Source organism: Anguilla rostrata, chromosome 7 (assembly GCF_018555375.3).
Source record: "Anguilla rostrata isolate EN2019 chromosome 7, ASM1855537v3, whole genome shotgun sequence".
Classification (NCBI taxonomy): Eukaryota; Metazoa; Chordata; class Actinopteri; order Anguilliformes; family Anguillidae; genus Anguilla; species Anguilla rostrata.
In genome coordinates, this window is record NC_057939.1 from 19,825,198 (window position 1) to 19,842,436 (window position 17,239).

Here is a 17,239-nt window from a genome sequence, read left to right on the forward strand (position 1 = left end):
TTTAACTTCACATTTCATGCAGCAAAGCCATTCTATGTCAGCTCCACACGACATGTTGAAAAGCCATTTCAAGTGAGTGAATCTGAGTGCATCAGAGGTTGAGACATTGATGCTTAGAAGATGCCCAGGCAAAGTAAAGACCATGGAGAAACCAGACTGAAACATCATCGATTACTATCCCACAATGCATTGCAGACTGTTGAAGATGGCATTGTACCAAGTCAGCACCAGAAATGCCGAAGAGGAGAGCTGCATTTCAGCTAGTTTGCTCCTTGCAAGGATTAGCACAGCACATCACATCACAGCACAGCAGATAACTTCTCCACATCACAGCACAGTACACCACCTGCACAGCACAGCACAGCACAGCACAGTACAGCACAGAACAGCACTGCACAGCACTGCACCTGTACAGCACTGCACTGCACAGCACGGCAGTGACTGAAATGGGTGATTCCAAATTGTGGAGAGAAAAAATACGGAAAATAATTTTTTTAAGAGTTAGGCTAACGTTACATTCCTTAGGTTTGGGAACAAAGGGTCACAAGTCCACATACTGCTTACATTAAATTACACTACATTCATTTAGCAGACACTCCCATCCAGAGTGACTTACAATACGGGCGAAACATAAGTGCATTCACCTATTTAATATGAATAATAGTGCCAGAGCTGGTTAAAAACATTCCCAGACCAGTAAGGCTAAATACAACATGGCTACATTATTAATGCACGTTAAGTATTCTAACTTCTCTAGGAACTACTCCTCAGTCTTTGAACAAGCTGCTTGGCTTGAATCCATGCGTACAGACAGCCCTCAGAAGGTATGAGACAACACAGCCATGCGCCGTAACCCACGGCGATTAAAGACACTGAGGTAATTAGTGAAAACAATGGCGGTAACAGCACAGTATGGAGCTCGCTCCCCCATCCAACGCCAGTACGGGATAAACTGGTCCCATGTCTTCTTCCAGTAATTCCAACTGACAACTGGACACCATGAGAATGGCTCCTGTAAACATAATGCCTCTAACAGATCTAACAGGTGCACAGGTAGTGAACACTCTTAATCTTTAAGAGAGGAAGCAGGCAGGAAAGAGGGTCTTATAGGTCATTGTGAGGGGGACTTCACACCAGGTAGGGTTGCGAAGCGCAGACTGAGGGCTTTGGCAGAGGATCACCATGGTTGCAGTGGAGGGGTGGAAGAGAATCCCCTTGTCCCCTAGGCCACCTCCCTCACAGGGAAGAACATTACGCTGAGGTAAAGCTCCGCTCCACTAAGCTTTTTTCACGGTCAGTGTCTCCCTTCCTGTTTTCCAGATTTACTGGGTTTACAATGTCCAAATGCATTGAGTCGTATAATGGTACGCTGACAAACATTCTGAAGACTGCAACGGTCTGATCTTTGAACTACACTCACTCAACCCCGTCTCGTTTAAAAAAACATTTCCACAGTGCCTGTCACTCAACTGGCTTGTCACCCTTCCCATGTTCCACTCAAACGCAGCTAACACGCAACGCAGGAGTATCAAATGTAGTTTAATGGCAGCTCGCGATATATCTTATATTAGGCAAAGTGACCTTTGGTCATATGAACCCGCTAGTATTGCCGACACCATCACACACTGTCAATCATTCCTACCGACTGGCTGAAGTGGAGCCGTGTGGGCCAATTAGACAGCGTTTTACAGGGCCTCCCCTGGCTCCCGCTCGCTGCCAAACCATGAGGAATGTTACAGCTGGGAGGTGCCCACTCTGAGGGTCACCCCACACTTCCGCTAAGCCCTAACGAAGGGCCGAACAAGCCACATTTTCCAAAAACTCAGCCTCAGTCCCAGGCAGGAACACAGGAGCAGGCGTTCCGAGACGGCAGGGCTGGCGCACAGTTGCCCGGCAACCCAGCGCACTGGCAGGGCTGGCTCTCCGGCAGGGAAGGATCGGCTGCACACAGCGGAAGAACAGCTCTCTGATTCAGTGTGTGGAGGGTGGGCACACAGCTGTGAAATGTTCTCTTCAGTTAGAGCCGTAATGGACGACCGCCTCGGTGGAAATCCCCACCTCTCCTGACGAGCCATCTGCAGTGGACCAGGCCCTGAGCGGGTTAGCAGGGTCCACTGTGCTGAGCTCACATGGGCGAGGGTCCCTCTCTGATCCCACAGGATCCCAAGGGTTTGGTCTACAGGCAATTACACCCCAGAACTGGCTACAGGCAGCAGGGGTTTCAAATGCAGCTCTGAGAGAACACAGTGTAAAACTTCAAACCATTCCAAAGTGACGAAATTGACCTATTAGTGGATACATTCTTTAGACAACCAGCACTACAGTTTGGCAGGAAACCCTTTAGGGTTTAGAGTGGATTTTAAATAATCAAAATGCATTTAAGGGAAGTGTAATCAATGTTAAATTGAATGACTGAGAGCGTAACAAAGTAACTGAGCAAAACTTTTTTTTTTTTTTTTTTTTTTTTTTTTTAAGTAAAGCTGTGATTGATTCCATGGTTCTCAGTAGGTAATATGGCATCATCGATTTTGAGGACTACAACTATATTCACTGCAGCAGGTTGCTTAAGCCAGTTGATGTGAAGCAAGCAGCCATACCCATACGCTCTCGAGTTCTGTATGAGGAGGGCAGAAGGCTCGCGCACACAGTATGGGATTGTTCTCTGACTGGCACGGTTTCTGCTAGGTCTGGTCCAAAAGCTTAAACAAGGCAATTGCTGACAGCTTGGCTGAATAAAGTCCGTATCAAAATCTGACCCACCCAAAAAAAATCGCAATTTGCTCGCGCTTACAACTTAGTCATTTGGCAGACGCTTTGAGCCAAAGGACTTACAAAAATGTATTTTGCATGGTAAGCAAACACCACCCGGGCTAGATACAGGCAAAGTTATGCTTATATAACAGCAACTGTCAGGGTGCAAACTTCAAGACCTGTGAGATAAAGGAGGAAAAGGATTAGTTTTTTTTTGTTTTTTTTAATGAAATAGAAACACTGACGTGACATCTGAATAGGTGTCTTTTTTTCTTTACTTAACTGCAGGGTTTGAGAGGAGGGAATTAAAATTCCAGGAAAGAAATGCAAGGAAAATCACAGAGTAGCCATCTCCAAGCGCAAAAGCCTCAATTTGTGAATGTAGAGGAACAGAGCACCAAAAGCATTATCCATGACAAATGCACATTATCTACCCTGGGCTGAGGACAGGCTTGTCAGGAAACGCCACCCAGCCAGGGCAGGGTGGGGGGTGGGGAGTGGGGGGGGGGGGGCGCCCTTAGACCCTGTCCTGGTCACCCAGGCCCCCCCACACTTACCACTCAGAGTTCTCCTCAAATGAGTGAAGACTGAAACAAAAATTCTGGAATGCACTGGGAGATGAGGGAAAATGAATAATAATAGGTATTAAAGCTGGAAATTTTAAGGTAGAAAATATGTTTTTGTGTGTGTGTGCGTGTGTGTGTGCGTGTGTGTGTGTGTGTAAGTGTGTGTGTGTGTGTGTGTCTGTGTGTGTGTATGTGTGCATGGTGCTCCCTTGGGTCTTTTCCATAGCCTGTCCTTTCGAAGGAGCTAGAGTGAACACACTGTTGACCACACCTCCACTTTCTGCAGTTTTATGAAGGAGGTTTATAAAGTACAGATGTGCCACTCAAACCTCTTAATGTGGCAGAAAACATGGAAACGGAAAAGCATGCAGTACATAATGAAAACAGGCCCAGGACAGGGAAAGGACACAAAGGGGCAGAGGACTCAAGGCCTGAGAATGTATGGGAATCACTTTCAATTGAGCGAAATGTAAATGATACCCAGAATGCATTAAAAAAGCAGCATGGAGCCGAGCCACCTTTCTTTCCTCGACATGACGGCAGCCTGGAGGGCTGTCTGTCCACAGCCATGTTCACCACCGACCCAATCTGCGTACGCCTAATCACCGCAGCTAATTAACGAGGCTTTCAAAACCCCATCCATCAGTGAGAGTGCGCACACAAACGCACATGTACACACACAGGCAGACACACGCACACACATTCATACACATAGCGTGGGTGCACACACACACACACACACACACACACAAACAAACAGGCAGACACACATTCATACACATATATACACATCTGCGCGCACATACACATATGCACACAGACACAGACAGACAGACACAAACATAAACAGATAGGTACATAGACACACACAAACACACACACACATTCACACCCACACACACACACACACACACACACACAGATGACTGTGGAAAAAGAAAGGCTGCAGAGCTAAAAGGCTTGTCCTTACCTGAACTGCCAAGGGCAGAATCACAAGACACATCATTTCACATATTAAAGCTCCATCAGACTGTGAAAAGCATTTTGGCACTCACAGCATACACGAGGTTCATTTTCCACAGGAGTAATCATCTTCCTCCGAACGAATGTCGATTTTGGCATTTTTATTAAGCATGTAATCTGATGTTGGTATGCTATTAGCAGTTCTTACATTTTTTTGGGATTATTTACATTATTGAAAGAAGGCTCATGCATTTCAAAAATCACGAACGGAATGACCTCAATATACTGACAGTCAATATACTGATGCGCCCATGACTTAATACATGAATCGAAAAATGAAGGAACACTTGATGTAAATCTGACACGGTCAGCACTGTTTTGTTTCAGCACGGCACTGGCACGGTCCCTGCCCATCAAAGCAGGTAATGATTCGCCCTAATGGTTACTTTCCTGCTTGCTCACTGGCTCAGGGCTGGGGGGAGGAGTCCCGGCCTGCCTGACACGAGCGCCAGGAACGCCTGCCGCTCCGTCACTTCGACCCGTGCAGCCGAGCGCCAGACGAGCGCGGCGCACGGAGGAAGGAACGGGCTCCCCACTCCCCCCCCGCCGCTGGCAGTCGGAGTATCAGTTTGCCTTGCCATCTCACATTAAGGCCTTTATAATGGGGCTGGAATGTTAACGGGCCACATTATCAGACAATAAGGCTGGGGCCACTTTCGGAGAGCGCTTGTCGGGAAGGGGGGCGTTCTTCTGTTTTAACGGGACTGACAGATCAGTCTCTTGGACGCAGGCGGTGGAGTCTCTCACTGCATGATGCAGTACTGTGCGCGTTCACTACCTCTGGGGAACGGGGGTAAGGCCAACTGCATCTGTAACAGCTCCACTAGCTCAGCACCAGAGCACTGCACAGGGGCATGATGCACAGTCTGAGATTAGAGCCCACACAGCGCCATGACAACATGGGGGTGTCCCTCTCTGGTCTCGGAGGGCCACAGTGACTGCAGATGTTTGGTGTGTTTCACTGATTGATTTAAGTCACTGATTGGCTAAAGATTCCACAAGACTTGTATCCTAAATTTGCTGCCGATTGACAGCTAACCATGAAAAGCATGCAGACAGTGGCCCTCCAGGACTGGAGTTAAACCTGCAGACACTGCGGCCCTCCAGGACTGGAGTTAAACCTGCAGACACTGCGGCCCTCCAGAACTGGAGTTAAACCTGCAGACACTGCGGCCCTCCAGAACTGGAGTTAAACCTGCAGACACTGCGGCCCTCCAGGACTGGAGTTAAACCTGCAGACACTGCGGCCCTCCAGGACTGGAGTTAAACCTGCAGACACTACGGCCCTCCAGAACTGGAGTTAAACCTGCAGACACTGCGGCCCTCCAGGACTGGAGTTAAACCTGCAGACACTGCGGCCCTCCAGGACTGGAGTTAAACCTGCAGACACTGCGGCCCTCCAGAACTGGAATTAAACCTGTAGACATTGCGGCCCTCTAGGACTGGAGTTAAACCTGTAGACACTGCGGCCCTCCAGGACGTGAGTTTGATGCCTTTGACTCAAGAGGTGAGAAGAGACAGTGCAGACAGGGGAAGGTAACAATGATGTGATTTTGAGGCTCTGCATAAATGTGTATCATGATTGATGTATTTATTCTGGCGCTCTGCTTCCAACAGACAGCCATGTTGGAATAAGCGAGAAGAAACCAGGTGAGACCAGACAAAGTCACATTTCTGTGCAGAGGGACAACAGCTGCAAAGGAATGAAACCAGGGGTCAAGTCCTGACTGTACACATGGTAGATGCCCCATGGCTAAATTCAAACTAAGCCAAGCCCTGGCTGCAAAAGCGACCTTTAGGTTACAAGACCAGTGCCTTACCCATTATAGAACACAGTGTTTGTGAATGAAGAATCTGGGGTACAGTGCTGTGTATGAGAATGAAGAATCTGGGGTACAGCACAGTGTGTCATAGTGGAAGAATCCAGGCAAAAGACTCAGGAGTGTGGGCGGATGAAGCCGACAGTGAACGCAACCCTGAGGGCAAGGAGACATCGTCAGCTGGGACACCTCCCCCCAGCCAAAAAAATCTGTCTCCACACATAGATAATTACATAGGCTCTCTTAGACCTCCACTGTGCAGGAGAGTAAGTGCATTCACATTCACTGCAGCCCAACTGCAGCCCAACAGGAGAGTTAGGGTGGAGGGAACACTTCTCGCCCAGGTGAGCCCAGGAGTTCAACCTGCAGATAAAATCCACCCCTCACCCACCACCCTCGAGGCGGGTGTGACGGGGTCCAAAGCGTCAGGGGGTTTATGAGGAGAAGCGGAGAGGAATACCTTCCGTACCACCAGCAGCCAATCAGTCACCCCCAGACACGCTTCCCTCGCTGGCTGCCAGCTCCCCGCGGGGTCGCTTGGCGTCATTAGCCTCATTGGGAACGCCCGGCCTTCAGGTGCCGGCTAACACCGCGCCGCGAACACTCCCTCGCTTAACTGCGGGGCTGCCGTCGCCAAGACAACGTATCGGCTTTCAGCGCGCTGTCAAGGGATGAGCGATGAATTAAGCAATCGCTGGCTAGCGTAGCCGCCGACTGTAACAGTATAGGTGCTGGAACAAAAAAACAAAATGCTTCCCGCCCCCCCCAAGACCTCCCCCCCCCCCTGTAATTTGTAAACATTCAAAACGCAGTATTAGGTTTCAGGGAAAAAATCTAATTGGTCGCCGTTGAGAATGAGGCAGACCATAACTTATTTGCGCGGCTTGTGAGATCGTACGGTGCAATTACACTGTCAGCGGGTTCAGGTTATCCGCGTCCTGACATTCAGTCAGTCAGCGCCCTTTGTGGAATCCCTGAGCGAATCTGAGCGGCATGGAGAGGAATGCGTCTCAAGGAGTTACTCAGGTGGAGGAATGAGGAGCACGCCAGCCAGGCGAGTCACGTGACGCTGTTCTCCGTAATATTTTCCTAAATACGCAAAGGTTTTTCCTAAGACAGGGTTTCACTTCTCTCCTCTGCCCTACGCACTTATAGCACGAACAAGATAGCGTGACATGAGCAGACATGAAGAGGAGCGTGCGATGTTCACCTCTTCAACTGAACTTTTGCGAAGAACGCAAGAAAACATGGGAAATTAGAGTGCATTCTCAAAGAGAAGCTTGGGCCGCTGTCTCCCATAGTTCACTTGCTTCTGCTGACGGACAGGTACCAGTAAATAATTGAAAAGCTCACTGAGAAAAAGTGCACTCACTCGCGGCTGGAATAGCCCATCCAGCTGCGGCCACGGCGTGCTTGTTTCTTTAACGGGCAGGTCAAACGCATCGTTCCCGGGCTCATAGAGCGGTTTGAGAAGAAACCGTGCAGGGAGGAGGACAGAGTGTCAAGCGGTCGTACCGATAAAATCCCTCTCGCACACAGGCGCTGCGTCACGCTGGTGCTCTTCTCCCCTGTCATCAAGGCCACTAACCGTCTGTCAGCGGCAGCTTTTAATACACCTCCGCAGCAGGGCCACGCGCCAGGGCCACCGTCATCCGCAGAAGGGCCACCAGCACCTCTCCATCGCTATTCCAGCTATTTCAGCTACTGGAGCCACTGACACAGGAGAGGCAGAGAATGCATTAACAATAGCGTTCTTTAAGGCCTTCAATCCCAGTGAAGTGAGGCGGTGGGGGGGTGGGGGGGAATAAGACAAAAATATGTCAAGTGCTTGTTCCAGGGCCATAAATGCCAAATATCTTTCAAGCAGCATACCGGGCACTGGTGACGCAAGGCGGGGAGGCTAGAAAACAGCGCTGACAGAAGGGACAGGTACGCACCAGATGACAGGTTAAGACAGGCCACAACAATAGGCTAACAGTGCTAACTGATGTTTTTTTGTTGAAAATAGACACTGTGATCTTGCTCTTGTTTGAAATGGCACCTTTCTGGATTGAGCTGAGGCACTAACTGTTACAACAAGTCTGGTTGGCGAAGACGGTCACTCTTTGAAGTCTTGCAAGCACTATTTTTAAAATATATATAAGCATATATATTTATTTATTACAAAACCATCAGAAACCCATTAATCCGCATTTGGCACTTGTGCTAAAAGCCTGTCATATTAAGGAAACAATTTTTTACCATCTAGTAATAAGCTGACACTAAAACCCACAGAGATTAAAAGCATTTGTCCTGGAAGAGAGATACTATGCAGGATATACTCCAACTACGACTGGGAATTTTGCCAGGTCGTAATCCCCTTCATTTAAAGTAAATACATTATCTGTACTGCAAGATGTTATAGGTGGGACAAACTACATTCCAAAAAACACAAAGAAGATCTATTGCAGGTTCTGTGATGTACTGTGCGTGCAAGAACTCTTTTGGCCAGAGAAGCAAGATACATTCAGTAAGACTTGGAATCTTTGCTATAAGGCAATAACTGCTGAAACAAAAGTGCCTCTACTGTCCCTCTGCATTACATTTTTTGGCCAAAACCATGAAAATTCTGTTTCCCTGAGCCTAACACCTGGCTGGACCGACCACACAGTCCTTCTTACCCAGAAGTCACTTCCTCCAGGAGAGGCTCGTATCTCTTTACAGGATTCAGTAACCTGGGACTAGGGAGAGCACATTCAGAGCCTCACGGCACACCGCATGGGTCACGGCTCACAGCCCGATCGGCGTAATCCGCCTGGGACTGAAGCCGAAACGACCTGGAACAGCCTCCGCTCTCCGGTCTCTGAGGTCAGGCACGCACCAGTCCTCAGAAAACCACCATGGGGGAATAAAACCAAAAGCCCCTCAGTGATTTACATGGGATTTATACAAGGGCTCCTGGAAATTGAACTGGAAATACCGGGCTACAGCTCAGGCTGGTTCGTACAGGACAGTTGGCAGGCCACCGAGGGGAACAGGAGGAACCGTGGGACTTTAATGTTTGCTGGTGGGGGTCACTGGGCCATTAATTCAGTTCTCCTTTGCGCTTTGCGTTTCTCGCACCCCAGATGTCCTTTTTGAGGGGCCTGGGAGGTCTCAAGTGCCCCAGGTTCTGCCCACTGCTCATGCGCTAACATCTTGCAACGTTTCAATGGCTACCGCACAACCTACTCCACACAGATAGCACGTCCACTGGAGACACGTCTTTCGGAAAGAGGATATTTTGAGACCATAAAGTCTGATATACTTTGGGCATGCGAATGTAACCTTATTATTTACATAGGGGTAATAAAGAAAGAAAAAAAAATCTAAAAAAAAAAAATTTAAAAAAATCTAAACAGAAAAACATCTGTCCATGGCAGTCTATGATAATTAGGGGCTGTGCTTGCATAAATAGCCCTCACTCCTCTTCTCGGGGATGAGAGCTCCAAGCCTTTGGGGTATGACGGTTTTGGAGAGGCCTCAGGTGCCAGACTGAGGCTGAATATTGCAAGCCTGTAAGTCTGTTTGAAATGATGCGTATGCAGCTGCTATTACCCCAAATTTTGTTAAGATATATTATTACGGCTGATGCCACTGGCAGGGGTTACAAAACCCTGCACACGCAATAAGGAATCTATCCCCCACAATTATGTTTTTCTTTTTTTTTTCCCCCCAAGGATTTTAGGGTCCCACATATATTTTTCTGCATAAAATCAAGGCCCTTATTCTAGAAACTCCATCATTTTGTAAGTCCTCGATTGACATATCGCTATACAGTACTCTGTAATTTTTATTATTTTTAGTAATCTACAGTCTCAGACAGCGATTAACTGCCAAGTTGTTTGATCAATAATGAAAATACTGCTCAAGGTTCCAGACTTGCAAAGATTTTATTTTAAAATGACTTTTGAACAGTGCAAATTAAGCCTTGGAGCATTTCAGGTGACAATATAAGGGGATGTTGGGAGCATGTTCAACTAAAGTGTAAATAACAGTGTGCTGTGTGAGAGAGCAGTATGAGTGTGCGTAACAGTGTGATGTGTGAGAGATCAGTATGAGTGTGCGTAACAGTGTGATGTGTGAGAGAGCAGTATGAGTGTGCGTAACAGTGTGATGTGTGAGAGAGCAGTATGAGTGTGCGTAACAGTGTGATGTGTGAGAGAGCAGTATGAGTGTGCGTAACAGTGTGATGTGTGAGAGATCAGTATGAGTGTGCGTAACAGTGTGCTGTGTGAGAGAGCAGTATGAGTGTGCGTAACAGTGTGATGTGTGAGAGAGCAGTATGAGTGTGCGTAACAGTGTGATGTGTGAGAGATCAGTATGAGTGTGCGTAACAGTGTGATGTGTGAGAGAGCAGTATGAGTGTGCGTAACAGTGTGATGTGTGAGAGAGCAGTATGAGTGTGCGTAACAGTGTGATGTGTGAGAGAGCAGTATGAGTGTGCGTAACAGTGTGATGTGTGAGAGAGCAGTATGAGTGTGCGTAACAGTCTGCAGTGTTTGAGAGCAGTATGAGTATGTGTAACTGTGTGATGTATGCGTGTAACAGTGTGATGTGTGAGAGTGCAGTATGAGTGTGTGTAACAGTGTGATGTGTCAGAGAGCAGTATGAGTGTGTGTAACAGTGTGATGTGTGAGAGTGCAGTATGAGTGTGCGTAACAGTGTGATGTGTGAGAGATCAGTATGAGTGTGTGTAACAGTCTGCAGTGTTTGAGAGCAGTATGAGTATGTGTAACTGTGTGATGTATGCTTGTAACAGTGTGCTGTGGGTGCACATATGTGGGAAGACACACATGTGAAACCACAGGAAGCATCATTAGCCTCACAAATACTCACCCAAGCCAGGTGTGGAGACCCTGTCAGGTAAACCCAGCCCTTTACCCTCAACCCCCCTTCACACTTTCTCTCACTCACTGTTTCTGTCACACTCGTATCTTCCACCTCCTGACTTTTTGTCTTCAACTTTTCCTCAGTCTCTAATGATCTAGCTTTGCTTTCCCACTCTGCTCTTTCAAGCTTCCTTCATAGGCTCCCTCTCTCTTTCCCTTCCAACCCGCATCATCATCAGAACCCCCCCCCCCCCACTTCCTCTCTTTTACATCACGCTATAGCTTTCAAGCAGAATTTTATAAACAAAATCCTTTCTGTATGTAAAGAAATCTCCCTCTGGTACAATCAGCAAACCCTTCTGAATCCACAGTATTAACACCAAAACAAAGAGGTACCTGCCATCCATATTCTTAGTGATATCTTTAAGGCTTTGCGGCACTTAATCTGTTAGCTTGATTTCCCCACTCCCTCTGTAATAGGGCCGTGAGTGTGTGAGAGTTCAGGGCTAGGTTACAGCAGTGTCGCCGCTCTGTGACACCGATAGAGACAGAGCTGGAACACTCACGCTCGTGTCTGCAGACCAGATGAAGAAACATCCCGTCCACTACGGTGTGTTCTGACCTTACATCTAGAGCAAGTCCCCCCCCCCCCCCCAAGAATCTCAATCATGCTAATGGAAATGCCAAATGCATTCTTAAACTAGCACAAGATGTTTCATCAAAGGACAGGATGCCAAAAGTTCCACTTTTATGTACAGTTACCGTGACTAATAATGGAAAATAAACTGGCCGGAAATAAACAAGTGACAGGGATACAGATAAAAAAGCCAACTGCATCAACACGACGGAGCGATGAGCTCTCAGCGGCCATCTGTTCAGACCGTCAGCGGCGTGTGACTGATGCGGACCAACACTCAGCAACAGCCTCCCTCTCCCACCGAGCGCTCCACATCTGCAGCGCCATCTGCTGGCCACAGACGGTCACGACTCGTCCAAAACGGAACCGGTTTGGGATTTTCCCAGCAAGAATAACAGTGAAGCTGAATGGCGAGTTTTTGAAGTCACAGCCACCCCCCCCCCCCCCCCAAGGCATAAATCAGGCTGAATTACAGGCCAGGGCTGGTCATTATGTAGTTCTGAGCCATCTCTCAGCGTGCACTTCCCTTCGCATGTCCGGCAAACGCCTTGCTTTGCCCTGAGTAAACTGCCATCATCCACACAGCTCTAAGCTGCAGTCCATTATTACAGCCCAGCGTAATGGCACGGCCACTGATACTACAGTACACGGCTTGCTTCACAATCGCCACCACTGAACCGCTCGCTGACGTTAGTGATGAATGAAACCCCGCTCTCCAAACCCCCGCCCCCGTATGCGCTCTTCCTTCATTCTGGAAGGCTCCGGAGGGTAAGAGGAACTTCCTTCTGGCCCGCGGATAAAGGCGGCTGGCTTGACCCGGGATATCCGGGGCAGGGGTGTCCCAGCGCCCCCGTCTGCACCTGTGCTCCGTGGACCGGGGGGGCAAGCCGGCAGGACGGCAACTACGGCGCACGACCCGGGTCACAAACGCCACACCCACATCCTTTTCCAAAAAAACTAACAGTGAGGGACTGCTCTGCCACTCTACACAGCGACAGGGACTTTCATTCTCATCAAGATTAGGCCCAGATGTGAGCAATAAGAGTTTCAAAGGTTTCACAGTTTAACTGAAAACACTCAATCTCGTTAACATGCTTCGAGCCGGTTTTTCCCAGGCCGGCCCAGATGTTTTTGACCCTTTTCTCGAAGAAACCTCTAAATAACATGCTTGCACACTTGCCATTAAAGGTTTTAATTTGACCTTTTCAGGGTTTTATGGATCACACAGTGCCTGAAAATGGAAATATTGTCGAAGCCCAGCAGGGGAGCCTGTCGCCATGGCTAGGAGCTTTTGTTTCCCTCTAGACTACTTGGAACAATGGACTTTACTTCCAATCCCAGTGCTTCATTCCCAATTTGGGCCTGTGCTTTGGAGAGCAGGTGGCACAGTGTGTGACCCAATCACACCTCAACGCCAAGCTGGGGGAGTCAACATGATGTTTGGGGAAGGTGCAAAAAAAAAAACATGGTTTTCAACAAATTGTCAGGCCGAAAAACTTGAAGGAGACTACACCTTGTGTGAGACTGGCTCGTTTCAGTAAGAATAAAGTAGTTTGGCACATATTGGCCACACAAAGTGATGTTGCACCACGGCACAAGTGCAGTTGTGCAGTGCAGTTATCTGATCTCACTCTGAACCTGTCCCAAACACACATCCACCTGATGGACACCCACTCAAATTTATAGCAGAAAGTACTATTGCCAAAGGTTCTGCACATATGAGAAGCACAAGGTTAATCAGTGCAGAGCAATTTTGGAAGCAAATGCTCCAGTAATATTTTGCCATGTTTCCAAAAGGTAACCATGTCAAAAGATCAATGTATGTATTTGGGAAAACTTTGGGAAAACAACAGAGTACGTACTGAGGCTCAGTAATGTATATAAATATTTTACTTCTCCGGACATGAATTTGGAAAGGCAACCAGGGTTTGTTTGGAGATGGCTAGAGCAGAACAAATTTATCACCGAAGCAAAACATTCTGCAATTTACTCTGCTTGTCAGCATATCAGCCATGAGAATCATCAGACGGCAATGTCATTTCCTTCTGCAAATACATTTCGTTTACAGCAAATAATCACGCATATCATTTTTACCGTATCCATTACTTTTACGGAGCTGTTTCACTTTATTAAGCGGGCCTATTCACGCGGGGAATGAAAGGGTCATTTCACAGCGTAAGAATGCGGCCTGACACCGCAATGCTGAGGCAAACGCACATCGGCAATTACGCGCCGAATGTCCTCCTGCTGGAACTGCGGTGACCTCACTGCGTTTAGGCCAAGGCATCTTCTAAGCAGGCGGGCTCTCCTGCCACTGGTGTCCAGCACACTCCTATTCAACCTCTTTCACAGGAAGGCTGAGCTCATTTGGATGGGTTTTTCTAGCTTCTGAGGGGGGTGGGGGGAGGGGGGGGGTGGAACAAGCTGTTTGCAACTAAACAAGATCTGTAAAGAATCCTTCAGAAATGCCTTTACCCCACTGACAAAGCCATGTCTATTCATTCCCTCAGGACTATTAAAAGTCTGCAGAAACAGACCCTTCAGCCACCCCCCCCCCCCCCCCCCCCTTCACCGCCCTCATTACCCCCCTGTCCCCGGAGAGTAAGGTAGGCTGCCACTATTTTCCTCCTCTGACTCCGCTCTGCCAGAGAACGAATGAAAAGAACCTGTCACACTGAAAGAATGGCCAGGGCAAAGCAAAACTACTCTCAAAAGGCAAATTACCGAAGCAACGTCCCCACAAAGGAATTCCTGTGATGTTTGGTTTGAAGTGGACGGTTGTTTCCCTCTCGGAGCCTGTGAGTTGCCTTTGAGTCTGTCCCCCCCCACCCCACCCCCCCCCCCCCCCCCCCCCCCCCCCCCCCCCCGCCCTACCGCCCTGCACCTCAGTTCCACCGGGGAGACGCTACCGCTCCACACGGCAGGTGGAGATGGCGGCGCAACCTCACGTGACGAGACGCCATCATCGTTAACCTTACAACAGCCCGTCTGCCTCAAAACCAAACATTACATACATTAACACTTCATTGCTGTCTACAAAAGGGGCTCTGAACTTAACATCTCATATCAAATCGATACCTCACTGTGACATAAGACTGCATTCATATGAGGAATCCCTCATAAGTTAAGGCCCCTGTGTGTCACACACTAACCCCTAAGCTTCTGCCAGTGATGCCCCCACAAGGGGCCAGGGTCTGCAGGGCAGGGGCATCAGGTTTTGTTTGCTGGGACAGGTTTCCCTGCTGACCAGTTTTAACTGACTGCAGCGGCTGTCTAGATTTACCAAGACTCCAAAATACCAGCAGTGTTGGCAGTGTCCATGTCACCCTCAGACAGAGCTGTTTAAAAGTAGAGCAGTGTGATGTTCCTGTAACCGGGTAGCAGTGAACAGACAGGAATCTTAAGCAGACTCTGGCTATTATCATAATTTTTCCCTGACTCAGTTATTTTCTGTTGTCTAATCATGCCTTTCACAAAGCAAACTAGTTCAGGTGGAGTACCTTGCTGTTAGGCATGGCATTCTGGGACTGGTACCAACAATACTGTGGTCTGAAGAATCATGGTCTTTCTGCTATTCAAAAGAGCTTTCCACCTCATTGGCCCTGAGCTGCTGCCCACTGGTGCCGCCAGACTGGTGTTCTGTCTCCCCTACAGATTGAACCTTGCTCTCATCACGGCCATCAGCTGCTGGACCTGCTCCAGCTAAACTGGTCTATCTCTCACTCTCGCTCTCATTCTCTCAGCAGCTTGCATGGGAAACACGTCTGCAGCTCAGACGCGCACACGCAATCTCACAGATTGACTGATGTCGATTACTGCATCTCCGGCACATTCACATCGTCCTTATGCAAAACATGACTGATTACACGCGCAGAATAAAAGAGACTAATTAAGAGCTGCGTTTTATGAGCTTTCTGAATGGTGCTGACTGATTTTTTGCTGAAACTCAAATACACTGTCATTAAACTGACTTTAATTGGGTTTTCAAAAGGAAAACGCACACACAACTCTGGAAAAAAATTAGTTACCACTCTAAAGTAAAATCGGGGTAACTCCACCAAAAAGTTGAAGCCTCTCTTGTCGCCTCTTTCAACAAGCTGTCAGTTCCTGCCAGTTTCTGTTGTGATTTACAATATTTTTGTTTGGAATTAAAATCAAATGCAGTCAATCGTTCATGAAACAAATGTCAAAAGTTGCATTTTACACAGACACACACCCATAAGCTGTAAAACTGAAAAATTGACGAGGTCTCAATTGTTCCATAGCTGTACGCACGTACCCCGCACATACACGGTGTGTTTCCTTTTTTTTTTTTAAAGAATGGGACAAGTTCGCTGTTTAATAAATAAAATATGCCCTATTCACTTTAATCACATACCACCCACTCAATTTTTGTTAAAATATCTCTGAAGTGAATGTCATAAATAAAGCATTGGGCGTTATTGTAGTAGGTACGCCTTGAATAAAACCTATTATGATCCAAGAATATCTTTTAGGCTTGACGATGTAATACTTGTCAGATGTCAAATGGCAACTCCAATTGGCGCATTTTATCTCAGGAGAGAGACGATATTACCCACAGAATATAATTTTAACTGTCAAGTGGAACAATACAGATTATCATTCCTAATATCATAATTATAAACATGTGGGATACTTCAGTTCTCTTAAAATCACTGATAAAACGTTACTTCGAAACTTGCTACCTTGAAAACGCAATTGTCGACAATCATGGGATTTATACGAGCAGATTACAGCATCGGGTAACTGCTTGAGTAAATGTTCCGCTTAAAACGAACAGCACCAGTTTACAGTAAAAAAAATAAAAAATAAAAAAAAGATACAGTGAAACGCTAACTTATAAGTTAATTAATTCCTACCTTGCACAGCAATAATGACGCCACGAAAACAATTCCCGCAGCTCTGTGGATGTGGGTTACCATCTCTCCGGTTGTCAATTTCGCTCATTCAGAGTGAAGAAGCCTATGTGAGAATGTTTGATCCTGAACAAGAGAAACGGTGTCTACTCCTTCAACTCTCGTCCACTCCACAATATAAATTCTAAAAGTTTTTTGATGACAACATGACACTTCATAGTTGCTTCCAATAGTTTTGCACGCTGAGAACACGTTGTTGCTAAATTTATGTTTGCATACCAAACGTGCGTCAGTGAGGGGACTCTCCCACCTTACATTCTTAAAGAAACAGCATCTCTTTGCTTGCGGATCACATATTTGATCAGGAAATGATTTCAACTAATGAGGACATAATTGCCATCATAATGTTAGCTTGTCCTGTGAATTTTTTGGGGCTGTTATTCGTGCAGATGGGCATTTGGAGAACATTTTGAAGCTAAACAAACAAATAATAATACAATTTAAAAATACTTTGAAGTTCGCACGTTGTTCCAAAAACAAACAAAAAAGTAATGCAGGGAACTGAGCAACATGACGCTCACAATTAGTGTAATGTATGTCCTACGCTTTAGCTTGACGATTCCTCTTAATTTCCCGACATTATTCTTCAAGTATAGCTATGTACTTGCCGGGACATTCCTTGTTGACTCACTGCAGCTTTGTTTGCAATCCACAG

At 47.2% G+C, this 17,239-nt stretch overlaps 1 protein-coding gene across 1 annotated transcript in view; it reads right to left on the reverse strand.

The window, feature by feature from the left end:
* Positions 1 to 16,811, reverse strand: part of LOC135259308 (ADAMTS-like protein 1) — a 100,539-nt gene extending 83,728 nt beyond the window's left edge. The window contains exon 1 of the mRNA XM_064343526.1: positions 16,528 to 16,811. Coding sequence (XP_064199596.1) covers positions 16,528 to 16,590 — 63 coding nt within the window. The 5' untranslated portion in view covers positions 16,591 to 16,811. The remainder of the gene's footprint in view (positions 1 to 16,527) is intronic.
* Between the last annotated feature and the right edge of the window lie 428 nt (positions 16,812 to 17,239).